General features: G+C 42.4%; 1 protein-coding gene across 10 annotated transcripts in view; it reads right to left on the bottom strand.

Annotated features, from left to right (window-relative positions):
- LOC117773948 (unconventional myosin-XVIIIa-like) overlaps positions 1–16,933 on the bottom strand; it is a 77,876-nt gene that overhangs the window by 44,031 nt on the left and 16,912 nt on the right. For 6 of the 10 annotated variants that reach the window (XM_034605871.1, XM_034605878.1, XM_034605875.1 and 3 more), the window contains exons 5-19: positions 14,796–14,888; positions 14,551–14,628; positions 13,005–13,031; positions 10,795–10,854; positions 9,541–9,628; positions 9,040–9,146; positions 8,777–8,953; positions 8,440–8,650; positions 7,918–8,060; positions 7,217–7,317; positions 6,940–7,003; positions 6,273–6,417; positions 3,364–3,534; positions 2,440–2,530; positions 1,749–1,941 (exon numbers count right to left, since the gene is read on the bottom strand). In XM_034605871.1, coding sequence (XP_034461762.1) covers positions 1,749–1,941; positions 2,440–2,530; positions 3,364–3,534; positions 6,273–6,417; positions 6,940–7,003; positions 7,217–7,317; positions 7,918–8,060; positions 8,440–8,650; positions 8,777–8,953; positions 9,040–9,146; positions 9,541–9,628; positions 10,795–10,854; positions 13,005–13,031; positions 14,551–14,628; positions 14,796–14,888 — 1,749 coding nt within the window. The remainder of the gene's footprint in view (positions 1–1,748; positions 1,942–2,439; positions 2,531–3,363; positions 3,535–6,272; positions 6,418–6,939; positions 7,004–7,216; positions 7,318–7,917; positions 8,061–8,439; positions 8,651–8,776; positions 8,954–9,039; positions 9,147–9,540; positions 9,629–10,794; positions 10,855–13,004; positions 13,032–14,550; positions 14,629–14,795; positions 14,889–16,933) is intronic. The other 4 variants (XM_034605876.1, XM_034605881.1, XM_034605880.1 and 1 more) reach the window with 2 other exon arrangements.

The following is a 16,933-nucleotide window of genomic DNA, read 5'->3' as shown; positions in this document are numbered from 1 at the left end:
AGTTATTGTGGTCCGTCGACGCTCGACAGAGAGGGAGGACAGAAGAAGAAGAATGGCTCCTTCATCACGGAGCAGCACCACCGCTGTGCATGTGGGTGTGTCTCCCGACGGCGGCAGTGAGTGACTCGACTTTGATCTCGGCAGAGGAGGTGAAGACTGGCATCGCTAATGAGAAAGTCTAACACATGAACTAGTTTGGCTTGTCACAGCCTGTGACAGGTGGGAGGGATAGTGCATCTGATGTGCGAACACATACAGTATCGAAGTTGATAGATTGGTGAGAAAGCCGCAGACAAAAGGGGGAGAGAGAGAGAGAGAGAGACACAGAGGTGGGAGGAAGAGAAGAGACGGTGAGGATGACACTGCAGTGCTTTCAGAAAGTATTCACACCCCTTGTACCAGATACTCGAATCATTCAATTAAATGTATTAGTCTTCAGACTGGCTTTTGGCAGCAATAACAGCCCACAGACTACATCCCTACTACTTCGTTTTAGTTTAAAATGGCGTTTTTCAAACTAACACAATCTCTGTCCACACGACCATTTTGGCTCCGAATCAGTTTTAATCCCCGTCTGTACTAACAAGCCTGAAAACGTACATCACGTGACAACCCCCCGTACACTGGGCATGTGTGTGCCGGTTTAAGAAGGATTTGCATGAATAACAGCTCGTCTCCTACACATTTAAGAGGTTGTATCATTGTGAAATGCAGAATTTGAATGTACAACAGCTGTTTGCAAAGACAACGGGGTCAGCAACGCTTGTAATTCATTATCCATGTTGCGTTCTACACTGGTAGCCGAGGATAACGCCGGTTGTTTTCTTCCGGAAGGGCAAATCAACGTTAGTGACCGAAAAGACAAGATGTTATGAACTAAAACAGAGCCCGCTGCCTTTCCAAACTTTTCCATTGTAGCACCTCTAAAACTTTATAGTAGTGTGGCTGATAGGTTGATGCATTTTCAAACAAAAACATAGTAGTAGGGATGTAGCATCTGGATTTGGGAATTTTCTGCCATTGCCCTCTGAAGATCCTATCAGGCTCTGTCAGGTTGTACAGGGACATTCATTTTCAGTGGACGTTTGTTTTCAGGTCTCTATAAAGATGTTCAATAGAATTCAGTTCAGGGCTCTGGCTGGGCAGAGATAGGGACGACACCAGCAAAGTACAGAGATTTTCCTTAAATGAAAACCTGGTCCAAAGCACTCGGGGCCAGAGACCGGGCCAAGGGTTCACCTTGCATCAGGACAATAACCTTTGTCCTTGAGTGGCCCAGCCAGAGCCCGGACATGATCCCAGTCCAACAATCGTCTCTGAAGAGACCCTGAAAGACCGTCCACCGACTGTCCGCATCCAACCTGACAGAGCCTGAGAGGATCTGCAGAGGAGAGCGTCAGAAAATCCCAGAATCCAGGCGTGCAAAGCCTGTCGCGTCAAACCAGAGAAGGCTCAGGGCTGTAATCGTTGTCAAAGGTGCTTCAACTAAGGACTGAGTAAAGGGTCTGAATACTTAGGTCTATGTGATGTTTCAGTTTCTCCTTTTAAATAAATGTGCTAAAAGCTTGCAAATGGTTTGTTTTTGCTTTGTCATTATGAAGTGCAGAGAGATGACATCAATTTAAATTTAAATAACTTGTGCGTACGGCTGCAACAGAACAAATAATGAAAAAAGGTGAAGGGTTCTGAACACGTTCTGAATCCACTGTTTTTGCGTGCACGCTGCATTATGGTTCACATATCGTCACCTCCTTGTATCTCTCCAGCTCCTGGACGAAGGTGCGTTGGTAGAAGAGAGCTTGCAGACGTTCCTGAGTGTAGTTGTGACAGAGGTCCTCAAAGGTTGCGCCGCACTCACGCTTCGCCAGCCTGGGGTTTTGAAAGCCTGGTGTGTCCACAATGAGCAGAGAGCACAGGGAGTTCTGGCTGCATTTCAAGGCCCTGAAGCACACGAGACAGGCGCACACACACACACGCACACGCACACGCACACACACGCACACACACGCACACACACAAACATTAGCACTGTTGATACTTGAGGTAACGTTTCCTCGATCACATTCACTGCACATAACCCCTGGCTTTAACCTTAGCTCTCTCCACTTCCATCCATTACTTCAACCTTCACCACACATAATACAAATTCTGTCCTAAAAACTAAACTCAAATTCCAAAAATTGAAATAGCCTCTCATACCCCATTACATCAATTAGAAAAAATAACATTGTCTCGACAGTGTTGACCTCCCAGAAATTACAGTAATGTAAAAAGATGTAGAAAGAAAAGGTTTTGTTTTGTTTCATATTAAAAAGAAATGGATAAAATGTTGTGCAAGGCCTCTACTTTTGTCCATTAAACTGAATAATACCAGCCGAAATGAGGACACATCTTCAATTTGACACGGCTTAAGTAAACAACTGGAAGAGAAACACTCACCGGTTTATTAGAGAAATGAGGATGGTGAAAAGTTCAGAGTAAAGCCCAGATGCCAGAGCCTCCAAACACTCCATGGCTGTAGCCTTGGATCCTGGGATGAGAGCACAGAACCAATCAGAAACAGGCAGCTCACAACAATCTCCTTCGTGAGACCAGATGAATTAAAAAAAGGACATTCTATGTGTTTGGGCTGTACAAGTGACAATAAAACAAAGGTCACTGAATGGGCTTCGAAAGGACGCACAACATTTGAATTTGAAGTATTCGAACTGGGTCGGAAATTGTCTCGGTAAAGCAATGTCATTTAGGGACTCAGGTGTTTCCGAATTTGTCAGATCAGACAGCGCATACTTATGTCCGTGCCCGGCAGCGATGGCCACCTGTTAAGCTCACCTAATTCATTCCGTGTGTGTGTATGGCGCTCAGGGGGATTTTCACGTGTGCACACACATCTATGACAGTAAATTCATGTGTAAGGGGGGGGGGGCGATATAGAAGGAGGGTGAAACAGAGGTCAATTCTGTCCATCGCTGCATGTGATAGTTTTAACTGTATCCCCCTGCCCTTCAAAGTATGTTTAGATGGCAGGGAGAGGACGCGCACATGTGAAAAATCAATGTGAGGCAATTATGATTTCAAGGACAATGAATGAAGAGTGGATCCAAAATTGCTTGTCCCTACATAGCGTGTGTACTTATCTATCAAAAGCCATTGTGAAGCTGTGGTATTCATTACTAAGATAAGCTTTACTTTCTCCCGAGCATGCAATTTCCCTCAGGTGATGAGCGGAGGCGAATGTGCATGCATGCGTGTGTGGAAACAAGAGGGGAAGTGACAAAGAGAGAGAGAGAGAGAGAGAGAGGAGGGGGCGTGGGGCTGTGAGGAGTGAATGAAGAGGAGAGGATGTTGGTAAATGCAGAGTACCTGCATCTGCTGTGCCATTTTCGTCAGAAGCCTGGCGGGCGGCGCTGGCTCTGGGCAGGGTGCCCTTGGCCTGGTGCTTGAAGATGGAGGACGAGAGCTCCTCCAGGGTGCAGCCCAGCAGGTAGGCCGCCTTCTGGGCCCACTCGTGACGTGCAAATTGTCTCCTGCCAGCTGAGACACGAGAATGAAAACGTCCATTAGCCCCGCTGCCAACTAACCCCCGGGCACATGGCTATTATATGTAGCTGTGTGGGGAAACGCTGACAGGGTAGAATTACGTCTCTGGTCAAGCTGACACTGACACAGAGAACATGCAGTAAAAGCATTCTGAAAGGAATTGTGACGTGAATACATAAAATTATTGTTGGGGGGGGGGGGGGGGGGGCCCTACTAAGTAAAAGTTTCTATTTTATCGTCTTGAGAATGAAAGCAAGAACTTATCACGAGTGGAGACAATTAATTTATTTACATAAAAACCTCTGTTCTTTCTCTCTGGGGAAAGACAGGCTCCTCTTTAATCTATTGGCTGACTGATGGAAACACGCAGATATGAGGGCAAACTTGTGTTTTAATCCACCATGAAGTGGTATCTTCTGAGACTTAAGAGAGAACCTGGGGGATTTCTCTCACACTCACACACACACACACACACACACACACACACACACACACACACACACACACACACAGAGTGGGCTCTATCTGTTTCATCAGCGCTGCAGAGGCCCTGCATACTTCTCATGATGATAAGCTGTGCAGAACGCTTGTTAAGACGAGCAAAGACATTCAAATATTTGCTTTGATAGATATTTGCCACCACAATTATTCTAGTAAAACATCAAAAAGAGGAAATTGGGTTCGCCAATACGACTGGATATGATTAATTCAAACATTGAGTGTGTGACTCACACGGGTTTATATATATATATATATATATATATTTTTTTTTTTAAAACATATGTACAAAATTTGAACTTGAAAAGCATCCAGACTTTTTTTGTCTTCACTTATCAGATATTAGTTTGGACAGCAGAAAGCAAGTTCATTTCAAATGGCTCCTGTAATTAGTTCTGGTGGATAAGAGATCACTGCTGCCCTCTTGTGGTTTGCTACGGAGCTGCACTGCCAATCAGCATCTTTTACACGCTTCTTTTATTTTGTAGGTGGAAGCCAAAGCACAAAGTAAATCCTGGCAGAGGAGGCATCATTTCAAGTCAAAGGGTATTTTCTTGAATGAATACTCTATGTGCCTGTCTCTTGGTTGTGACTTGTATTCCCATAATGCACTGTTTCTTCCACTTTGTATGTCAAAGCGTCCGCAAGTCCATAAGTCACCCGGTAATTCACCGACGGACAAAAGTTGTTTGGCGCCGGTATTCCCAACAGCAGATGTTGCGCAGGACAATAGTCGTAGCAGAAAACTGTTCCTGGATGCTGTTATACTGCCATCAAAAAAGATTGGCAGCCAGCTGGAGGGGATCACGGTAAAATAATTTGGCAAGAAAAGAATTCTGCACAAGTGACTGGCAATTACAATGCAGCCTGAGAGCAGGAAGTGAACAAATGTACGAAAAAAATACAGAGATCCTGTCACTGCTGCCGCACAGTCATTAAAAATGTTATGTTATAAGTTATTCTAGTATGGTGGTGTTGTCAACGGCATCCAAGAACAGAGGAAGTGAGACGCCACGTTAACTAATTTGCTTCGCAGTGTCACTCAGATGAAGATACTTTTTTTTCCTATCCTTAGTTTGATTTTGTTGAATTTTAAAATCTTAAACCCACTGAAGCACCTGAAAGACAAACAACGAGCTTTACATCTCTGTTTAGAAACACGTTTATTTGAACAATATAAATAATTCCATCCTTAAAAAGCCAAACTGCCTCAACATTCAGGGATAAAATATGACTACCACGAACCCTCGCTGATTATAAAAATCCTTTTGACGGTGTCAGCCCGTTTTAAATGGAAGACATCTAATTTTAAAATGAAAATCGTATGCTGCGAAAGGCAGATCTATTACTTCAGAGCTAAAAAAAAAACAATCAAACACTCTTACGGGAGGTTTCATCACGCTGCTTCAAAGGCAGGAACAAATCCTCGTGTTTAAGGGAACAGTTGTTAAGTGCTTTGATACATTCTTATGACGGGACAAAACTTTTATCAGACATTAGGGTCAGAATGAAACCTCGTCCCCGAGTGTTTCCAAACAATGACTCAGCTAATTTATCAGTGTTTTCAGGTACACAAGCAGTGCTTTGTTTATTTTAATATGATTTTTCTGTGAGGATTAATAAAGTGAACAAAAGAGCCAGTCCAAACTATAATAATATGATAATTTCAGTCAGTTAGTTTTCATTTGCATGTCCTATCACTTCTAAAGTCGAACTCTTAATATATGCAGTTGTTCTTTTATATGTTATTGTTAATTCTTATAATTTTTAATAATTAATATTATTGGAAGAAGTAGTAGTATTGTTATTAGAATTATCTGTAATGACCAGAAAAATGTCCTGGATACTGATCAACACATCGTTCCCTCCTTTATTTGTATTTTACAGCTCCGTGTGGTGGAGCAGTCCAACAACCTATGAGCTGACTCCTTTGTGCAAATGCATAATTCAGTTATCCGACTTACAGCTGCCTTGCATCACACCGAGGATGTTACCTGCGGTGACATAATCCAGGCTTTACGCGTCATTAAATTGATTTCCGCTAACGAGGGGAATATTTGGCCAATTTATCAGCCGCGGGGTGAGCGTGTTATTCTCAGTGGTTTAAACAAATCGAAAAGATTATCCTTTTGCATCCTTTGTGACCGGTATGTGTTCTATGAATAACATTAGCCACACCGATAACTGGTGCAGATCTAACATTGTAAACCATGTGACGGGTTCAGTAATCTCACCCTTGGTAGCTCCTGCAGCTCCGAGATGGCAAATGGCCCCGAGGACGAGCCAGAAGGCCCTTTGCTCGTCGCCGCTGATCCCCAGAACCTTCATGGCTGCCTGCAGCTTGGAGAACTGCTGCGAGGCCCGCTGCTTGTCCTCAGTCTGACAGATGGCACACATTTTCTAAATTAAATTTCCTTTTTCAACTATTAATAATAAGATTTCCTCAAGTTTTTTTTGACCGACCTGTCAAAAAAATAAGCTAAAACAAGTTTAGAAAAACTATTTGTAATGGTTCAGCAAATTTCAGAACACAATTGTGTTGTGACCTATTTTCATATCTACTGTGAAAATGCTATTTTAGCATCTCCCTGTAACAAGCCACGGCAAATTGTGCCAAAGTTTGCCGGTTGATGTCATGGCCTCTGGAAGCTAAAGGTTGCTTCACGCTCTTTATAAGGATGATCAACAGATCAGGAAAGGTTAATCAACCTTTCTTGGTACTTTTCATGCCACTAAATCCATCATGATTGGAAGTGACAAGCATTATGCACAGTCGAAGGACCAATCACAGAGTTACAGAGTGTTTGTGAATTTAAAAAATAAAATACATTTAATAAAACAACTTTTTAATGTCTAGATGTGGAAGAACTGGCGAATCTCTCATCACCAGGCAGCGTTTACCTTTGTCTGAGGCATGATTCCAAATGCATTGTTTTCAGCAAAGTGGTTGAGGTGCAGCTCGGTCCTGATGAAAGGAGAACGACAAAAGACGACATCAACATCTCTCGTGTCTGTTTCTATCTGCATCATTAGAACTACAGTATATAGGTAAGAAATCGGCTGCATTATCCAAAATCATGAATATATCATTGTGACCTATCAGCATAATAATCCAGTGGTTAACAGTTTAGCTTTGGTGTATTGTGTATTGAATTGGTTTAACATGATTGATCCTGACCTAAGAGAGCTGTCAACTCCGGCCATCAGATAGTAGAAGACGTTAAAAGTGGACTCTCCCTCTGGTCTTCTTGTCACCCTCATCTTCTCCAGAAGCATTGTCTGCAAGGCCAAGGCAGGACAGGATATGTGCACGGTAGACAATAACTAATATTGGCAATACTGTGATTGTGTATTCACGTGGTGTCGGAAAAATCCATAATTACCATTTACCATAATTTCACAATCGGCTTATGATGTAAACTTGTCAACTGTTACACTATTGTCATTTGCAAACTGCATGTGTATCTCTCACCAGCACCAAACACCACTTTTTAGCCAATACAGACGTTTTTTTGATTAATGCAATTTAGATTTTTTTTTTATATTTATGTCTGGGACACACAATCCTTTTCCTTAGCTCTTCATTATTTTGCAAATATTTGAAAGATGTGTCAAATTTGTTTATAGCGTCCATCTTGGTTTTTTCCTCCTTCCGACTTCAGAGCACATGAATACACCGAAGTCAGACTCAGAACGACTTTAGAACTTAGGAAATAGGATCCTCTGAGGAGCATGTGAAGATATGGTGAAAAAAAATATTTCAAAACCTATATTAGTTTATGACACATTGTCTGAGATCGTTGCAGATGTGAACACATGATAGCTTTAGCCATGGAGTTCCACTTACCTAAATAAATGCATAAAAGTGTTCATGTGTACCTGGATAGAGGCGGAGGTCACCAGGCCCGCCTGGTCAAAGTCCAAGGAAACAATGTGAGAGAAGCGACTGGCATTCCCATTCATACACGTCGAGGCATTTCCAAACGCTTCCAAAACTGTGTAGACTGCCTGCCACTTCTCCGCTACGGAAAAAGAGAGAGAAACACGGTCGTTTGGAGGAACCAGCACGAAATTGCAATTATTTTTAATAATTGAACTCTTAATATACCCTGTCCGTTTGTTTGTTTGTCTGCTAGTTAGCAGGATTAAGCAAAAACTACTGGAAAGATTAGGATGGAAAGATGTGCTATGTGTCAGGAAATAACTTTTTTCAACATTTTCCTTGATTACTCAGAATAATTCATGGATCTTAAAGACAAAAAACAGGCATGTTTAAGTGACTGATATTTATGACTGTGTGAAAAAAGGTGCAGATAGAAATAATAATCTGTATCTATGGAGTTTAGATGAGGTTTCATAATGGGACTGTTGGGCCTTGGCGGAGGAATGCACTCTACCTACTGGAAAAGGTTTTGTTGGCGCTGCCAGCGACGGTAACCAGATATTGGATGATGTGCTGACAGTTGGTGGTCTTGCCACTGCCACTCTTGCCCAGCAACACAATGGACTGATCCTGGCGAGTTGTCAGCAGGCTCCTATAAGCGGCCTGGGCCATGCTGTAAATGTGAGGGGCGGTGTCCTCCCTCCTGCAGCCCTTGAACATTTGCATCACCTGGAGTAGAGAAGCGGTTATACATATCAGCTGCAGTCATCACGAGCTTATTTCATTCTGATTGCACTCTCACACTCTAATGTCCTGTGGGAGATGTGTGATTTTATGCACCGGCTGCAGCCTCACCTTCTCCGAGTACATGGAGGGGTTGCTAATGGGGTTAACGACCACCATGTTCGGCCCGGCATGGGTGTGCACCAGGTTGCCGCCGTAGCGCTGCCGCAGGGAGTGCATCACGCTCGACTCGTTCAAATACTGCAGCGAGGCCAGGTCTTCCACTCGGTCAAACATCGGCGGGTTTGCCTGAGGTTCAAAGTCAGATCACAAAACTCGCCCCGGCGCCGTCGGTAATTGATGAGGGGATCAGATTTGATTTGATGATTAAATACCTTCTCCACATCGTCTTCATCCACGTCCAATAAAGATCCATCACTCTCCAGGCGGATTTTCACCTTCCCCTCTGGCAGACTGCCCGCCTCTGTCTTCAGGAGAGTCGCTGCGTCGCCAACAAAGCGTGCAGAGTTAATTTATCGTGACATGTGATCTCACCCGGTGTGCAGCCGACTCATCTTATCTCACATGTCTGATCATGTGTGGCAGTTGCATCTTTTTTAATACTGTCTCGGATTCATTAAAACTACACAAGCACGCAGCCCGAGGTAGGACGGAGCAGTCTAATTCAGGTGTAAACATTTCGAAAGCATTTTCTAAAAGCTGCAAACGTCCACTTCTATGGGTTTGTAATAAAATATCAAATATCAAATATAATATATAATAAAATATTCATAATATAATCAAGAAAGACATAACAGCACCAGCAAGAGACAGGGTTGATGATTCATTTTAAAATACATATGAACAGGTACAAAAACACTGAAGTTTTTACTGACCCAATGAAAATCCATCCTTGTGGACGAGCCATACTTTCTCTGTGTTGTACCAGACTCTCTCTGCTGTTATCTGCTCCTCGGTCTTTCCCTGTTAGAGAAGGAACAGTCAGTATGATGATATACAGACACTTTATAATTATAATTAACTTTTTTTTTCCTCACAAGCGGTGGATTTGCAGGCACATTCACATGAGACATATTAGGGGGACTGGAGTCATTCAGGTAGGGGTCTTCTCTCACTGTGAAAACGTGCATGATTTTGCATGAAGTGGTTCTTTTTTTTTTCGTAAATCACGTCCAGCATAGAACCAAAGCTCCCACGCTTCCTCTTTTAATGCGTCTCTCCGGGGATCACTAAGTGTGGACTGAACTCGCTGTGGGTGCGAGTAATGTGCACACTAAAAAGATGTCACGGATGGAAGGTGAGAGCGTGGGGGGGGGTTTCATCACAGCCGAGCAAATCACACACACAAAAACACAACGCGTATAAAAGTGTCTGCAGAGGGATGCAACAGCTACTTTTAAATGTTAACATTAAGTTAAAGGTTAAAGAGAAGGGCCACGCCTCAACCACACCTCTAATCACCATCAAGCCTACATCTACCCACTCAACCTAGCACGTCTCAGATTTTAGGTCCCACCCTTAACCCTCCCTGGAGAAAGAGAAAAAAAGATGAGAACAAGCAGAGAGAAAAAGAAGAAACGAAAGAAACAAAGAGAAATAAACATACCCACTTCCCTTCATCCTCACTTCACTCATCCCTTCATTCTCCCTCCCTCATCCCGATACTGCATCCCTGTCCTTCATCCTCTCTTTCCTCATTCCTATCCACATCCCCTCATCCTCTCTTCCCTCATCCCTATACCTGAGTGATGCCTGAAACCAAGTCCCCACACTGCGTCTCCCTGCATCCTCTCAGACCAGCCCATCAGATGCATATTGACCTCAACCCCTTCCCTCAGCGTCCATACATTTTCCCTGAACATCCAATATGTAAATTTCCATTCTAGTCTTTAAATTACATATTGCTGAGACGTGGTCCTTGCTGGTGAAACACAGCATAATAAAGACTCTAAAAACGGTTTCTCCACATGGTATAGAGCTGCAGGGAGGGTACGCCCTGGGCTCTTCTTGGGCCCCACGTGTCTTCATTAGTCCATCACACATGGAAAAACCACAACACAACACATTCACACTGTGAAACACGAGAGGGATGCAAGCAGAACTGCAATCATTTGTAGCCATGGCCAGACCTTTGCTGCAGCCGAGTGCGCTGCCTGAAGGATGGCCACGGGGTCTTCCACCAGCTTGGACTGGGGAAGGGAAGAAGCAGAAGTCAGCTGAGACCTTTAGCATCTTTCCGACTGATTGGATTTAACAGCTTAACATTGCATTTAACTGACATTTCAAACCGAAACAATGCAAATTACGGCACGATGGCGAGACAGTGCAAGTCACAAATTATTTCAAGTAAAAAAAAAAAACTTATCAAACATTGACACCAGCCACTTTAGGGAACGATGCACCAGTGAGTCAAGCATTTGCAGCAGGAGTGAGCCGTTTGAGTAATTCACCATAAAATAATTATAACACAAATGCATTAATGAGCCAGGATTACAAGGTGCCTTTAAGAACAGTGTGTAGGTCTGTGAGCACAAAATCCATGTTCTGCCATATTAGCAGTCACAGTTAACAAGATCTTTAGCGCACAGCGAGGTAGAAATGCCGTGCACCGTGCAGCCAAGTGTGACAAATGTAATAGTCAGTGCTAATTAATTCAGCTATAGAGGTGATACGGTACAGCATGCACACAATGGTAGAATGTAGTACAAGTAGATACTGTATGACTAGTGGTTGTTAAAGTACATTTAATTCATTACGGTACATTTTTCATGTATCTGTACTTTATTTTCAGGTACTTTTCTCTTTTACTCCCACATATATATCAGCAAATATCTACTTTGCATTCCTCTACATTTTTACAATGCAGTAAGCTACATTTTCACTTAGTTTTTTTATGTTTTCAGAAATTATTAATAGCGAGAGGAGAATTGTTCCACTGGTCCAATCAGAGAAGGGAGGCAACATTAGACCCCTCCTCCTGCAAAAAAAAAATGGATTCAGAAGAGGCCACCGCTGAGAATAATGATGCAGTAGACTATTGCATTGTCATTACATTATGACACCTAATGTATTAGGATACACTTTTACTTTTAATATTTTAAGTATATTTAAAATGAAGTACACTCAACATTAATGTGACCCTTTACATTAAACTTATGTGATAAAGTTACATGGAAATGTAATATGTAATTTAAATACATAAAGTCATTTTTTTTGTATTTGAATATTAGTATTATGATTAATATAGTATAAGTACTTTGAGTACTGTCACTGCATACAAAGTCAGGGGTTCCTGGAGTTTTTTAAGTCACTCACACTTTTTTTAAGTGCATGGTATTTAAGAAACTGTAGATACAAAATCAGCTCAGCATCTATATGTGGCTGTGGGGCTAAAAAGCAGCAGAACCATTGCAGAGCTGCACATTGTATTCGAGGAGACATGTGATGCTATGATTAGAGTTAAAAAAGGTTTCCTTGCTCTAATAATGATTTGGCAACTGGTTCACTCGTGTGACGACGTCTCAAAGCAGGCCTCTCTCTGCAGGAGCCTGATGGGAGGAGCTTGGTCGTCAGGGAGATTCATCTCACTTGGTTTGGCTGCAGCATATAAGCTGGTGACATTCAGCCAGTGTCTCTCTCCCCAATGGCTTCCACAGCATTTGGTTTTGGTTGTATATTGATTTCTACATTTACATTTCCTGTTCATTTCTTTAAATAAACGTTTTTAGGTTAAGCTTGTGTGTGGCCTTCACTACTTTGTCCAGCTTTGAGCCAGGTTGTGACAACTCGGTTGTGATTGCTTAGCCGCTCATGGTACCATGTAGGAAATGTTGCTCTCCACTCTCACTTTACCGGGCTTTGTTAGTAGGCGTGCCGGACTAGCCAGTAGGTAGGCATTATGCGAATGCATCATGTGACACATCACAATGGGGCAGAAGCATCGGCTGGACTTCCAACAAGGCAGCTTCAGGGGCTTCAGGTGCAGCATTTTCTGTTCAGCTCTCTTAACAGCTAATTTTGAGCTTTTTGACTTTGCAGACTTTTATTATGTTAAAAAAACATAGCACACTATAAAGGAGATAAGGGAAATACTTAAAGTTAATTAAATGAATGCAGCATTATTAAAACAAAACTTTTTCTCCATTTTGCCAAGGACCTCTAAAGTTGCCCTCGCATGAACCCAGACTCAACCGCAGGGAGCAGCGAGAGGACAAAGACAAACCAGGCAAGCACAGACAAAGTAGGGCAGAGAGGGGTCAGTAGACGAGAACAGGCTTAAACTCCAGCTCTCTACAGGCAAGAGAAGGTGCGGTGAAACCCACGACAGAGCAGGCTGTACCTGACGGGATTTGTGGCCTCTGGCACGCTAGCCATGCAAGCGGGCAAAGAAGACAGCAGCGGGTCAGGATCCAGTGACCCACACAGAAGCACGAGGAGAAACACAGGACGTTAGATTTCAGACAACAGGACGTAGGAGCGAGGAGAGGGAATAAGAAGAGGAGCCTTTCAGTAACCAGACATAATCCAACACTGCCAAAATAATCACAAAATGCCAGCGGGGTAAAGTGCAGTGTCGTACAGTGGGGGCTCCTCTCGACCTGATAAAAAAGCAATTAAAATACTACAGATTGAATGAGAGGAAGGCAATAAGCAGGAGAGACACTGAAGATAAAGCTGTCTCTATAAGGCTGTGTGAATTCTTTATCAGAGGGGCACAAGTCAGCTGCAGGTTACCAATAAATCACAGCATGCAGCCTAATCCATACATATATATATATATACAGTTATGGTTCGGAGAGATTATAATCAAGCCGAGCATAAACTGTGCGATTTCAGCTCGACTTTGAGCCGATTACTAGGTCTCGCATGTTGGGGTCGGACTGAATTTCAGCTTTATCCGGCGTCGTTTGCCATGGAGTGTACAGGCAGGTGGGGGGGAGCGATCAGATGCTTCCAACCGCTAGTTGACCAACATGTCCATTTTGGTCGGCCTTCGTCAAGCTCTCCCACAGGTGAAGCACAGTCACAATTCGATTTCTTTTTCCTCACTGTGTCAGCGCGAAATGGCAAAACACAATAGTAGGAAATGTAGTTTACGGCTGGAGGCAGTTGCACATCAAGTAAGAAAAACGGGGAGAGAAAGGGGTTCAAAAATCAAAGTGGAGCTAGGGATCAATTTATATCAATTTTAACGAAGTAGCTTCAAAAGTACTTCTTCTTTCTGCGAAACAGCCAAACCAAAATGCCCACGTCTATAAATCCACCTACGTGTCCATTTGGCAAACGCCTCATCTTTGGACGAGCTGACACACGGATCATGGCAGCATGTTTCTCCCTCGTTAGCATCGTTAGCAAACAAACTTTGACTTCTTCTTCTTTGACAGAAAACCCCCGAGCTGAGGAGCCGACCCGACGCACAGTGTGAGCAGTCAGGTCACGTCCGACAATTAGAGCGTACAAATAAATCGTGAGCTTTGGCCCCCTTGGAAGATTTACTTGTAAAGTGTGAGCTGGAATTTAACAACATTTCTAAGTTAGCACAGTGTGTGCCCGGCTTCATTTTGATCAAACTATCCACATAATACATACACAATAGTTTCCTCGGCCACAAGCTGTGTTCACTCCAGCTTTCCAAGAAAACCTTTATTTTCTGCTGAACTAACTCTGCAACGGTCTCTGTGGCCTCAGAGTTTCAGATTTCAGGGGGCCCGACAACCCAGGGGACTGGACGTCCATTGGCAGTGTGGAAGCTTGGGACAGCCCCGTCGAGGACATGGTTATAATAATTGGATGCATTTCCTCTCTCTTGGGATCGGAACACTGGACTCAGGCTTTGTAACGCATGACAGGTGCAAACAAAACAAACTGAGGGAGAGACATGTTACATCGTTGCCGGTGGCAGTGGCGGTGAAGATCCTCCTCACACGCTTGTAATCTTGCTCAGTGGGAATCAGCTCTGGGACCTACAGTCGGAAAGTGGACCCAGCGATTTAGCAAAATGGGAAGCAAGAAAGTAAAATCAATGAACCGGAGGTTGTCGCTAACCTGAAAACTGAAGAGGCACACAGAAGCTTTTTAATGAAGTAAAAACAAAGTCGACTGTTTCTGAATGTGAGAATCATGCCAGTACCTTCACGTCATTTGGTGCAGACTGGGCCTGAGGCACAGCAACAGGGGACGGTTTACCAGTGGGGGCCACAGGGGGAGGGGATGTCTCAGTTACCTTCACACAATGTACGTAAATATCCACAAACACACACACACACACACACACACACACATAGAAGAAATGGAATGAAATGGTGATGACGATGAGCATGAAATGTGTTTTCACACATCCACAAATGCAGCCAACTTCAAGGGATGATTGCTCGCATTAATTTAATTTTCCAGTTAATTCAATCAGGAAATGAGTAAAGGAAAATTATCGTTTAAGAAAATTGAGGATCATTAAGCTCTGCAGGAAAAGAGCAGCAGCTTGAGTCCGTGTTTTTATGTAAGCAACAATGAGTTTTAAATTATTTGAAAGCAATTAAATAATTTGGCACAGCTGAACTGACGTACGACAAAAAAAACAACATGCAGGGAATCTGAGAGAGAAGCTGAAATTAAACCATCAAATGTTCTGAGGCATTGTTTCGCGGCTGTGGGACTTCAGTTCGATTTAAGTACGAGTTTTCATCTGATTAAAAGTTCAGGTTGTGGTGCTAAAAACATTTTTAATCATGATAAAATGAATCTGTGCCTGATTTATTTTCTATTTTTTAAAATGATAGTCAGGCCCAGAAGGACTGAAGTGCAGGGTTTATCTTCACCTTTTCTCTGATATGTAACATGTTAGAAGTCCAAATTTAACACACTTCAATGAAACAAAATATGAATCACATCACACTTTATTTATTCAGGGATAATATTGTGGTTATTCGTCCGTTTCGATCTCTGTTTGCTTGTTTGTTTGTTTGTTTGTTTGTTTGTGGGCAAGATTACACCAAAATTACAGAAAGGATTTCCACAAAAGTGGTGGAAGGATGTGTTCAGGGAAGAATCAATAAAATGTTGGTGCAGATATGGATCCAGGAATTTGTTATCATTTTGCTAACATTGTGAAATAAGGCGTTTTTTTAGACGTCTTCGCTGATCTCCCAGGGAACAAATCATGGATCCTGAAAAAAAAAAATCTGAAACATTTATAGGGAACTGACTTCTTTGAATTTGTGCATTGAATTTAAGGAGACTATCTGGCCTTGAGTGACATTGTAGTTTATAATGGTACAGGCTGATGTCTGCCATGTCTACAACAGACAGATAGATATAATTGTAGCTCCTGTGACTGCTGAGAAAACAGGAGCGTGAAAGAACTCCCCAGTATAATCCTCCAGGAACACTTAGTCACACATACTGTAAAGCTACATTTCCAAGTTCAGCTGAAATCTTGATCCTGCCCAGAGCAGTTAAACACATATTGTCCCTCAGCAAAAAAAGTCTCTAAAAATCGAATCCCTTTCTCTTTTTTCCTAAAACCCGACCGCTCCCCCGATGTCACAGACATCTGTAGATAACATTTTCACATTTTCAGACGACCTGCTGACAGACATGATGTCAGGGAAACTAAATACGGGAGAAAAACATAACCTTGTCCGAGGTACAAACTGAAACACAGAAAATGAAAGTATACAAAGGTTTAAAAGTGCAACAAACAAACGTGTATTGTATAAGTTCAAATATAATGTATATGCAGTGTAGCTAGCCGATACGTCCAAAATGTATGTACAGCTCTTGTTCACAAACCTTCACGCTCATCCACACTTGTGCATCTAAGCTGAACAAGACCTTTCTCCCTAGTTCCCCCTCTTGTTTTTTGCTGTTTCTTTGTGTTGTACTATAATACATTATATTACTGATGTACTATAAGTAATAAGGGAAGTAAAAACTATCATATAAGTTAATATTGATACTCATCACCATAAATGTCACATTATTTCTTTTAAGTTTAAAGAAAACATTTTACAAATCTGAGGTCGATCAGTTATGTGTTATTCCTCCTCACTGCACAATGTATAAGCATTGTATTGATATATATTTGATATTATTGCAATATTTAATGATATTGTTTTATATCCTAGGCCTACCTGAAGCTGATTTTAATTTTTTTTTATGCATCTGCATGACAAACCTGGATTCCGGTTCTCAGATCTACTGTTTTTGGAGAAAAGGATGTTTAACTGATAAAGAACCAGTTTCATGGTTAGTTTCTGAATTCCCATTCTG

The sequence above is a fragment of the Hippoglossus hippoglossus genome, chromosome 14 (genome assembly GCF_009819705.1).
Source record: "Hippoglossus hippoglossus isolate fHipHip1 chromosome 14, fHipHip1.pri, whole genome shotgun sequence".
Taxonomy (NCBI): domain Eukaryota; kingdom Metazoa; phylum Chordata; class Actinopteri; order Pleuronectiformes; family Pleuronectidae; genus Hippoglossus; species Hippoglossus hippoglossus.
The sequence above is the reverse complement of the archived record's forward strand: the minus strand, read 5'-3'. Positions and strand labels throughout refer to the sequence as shown.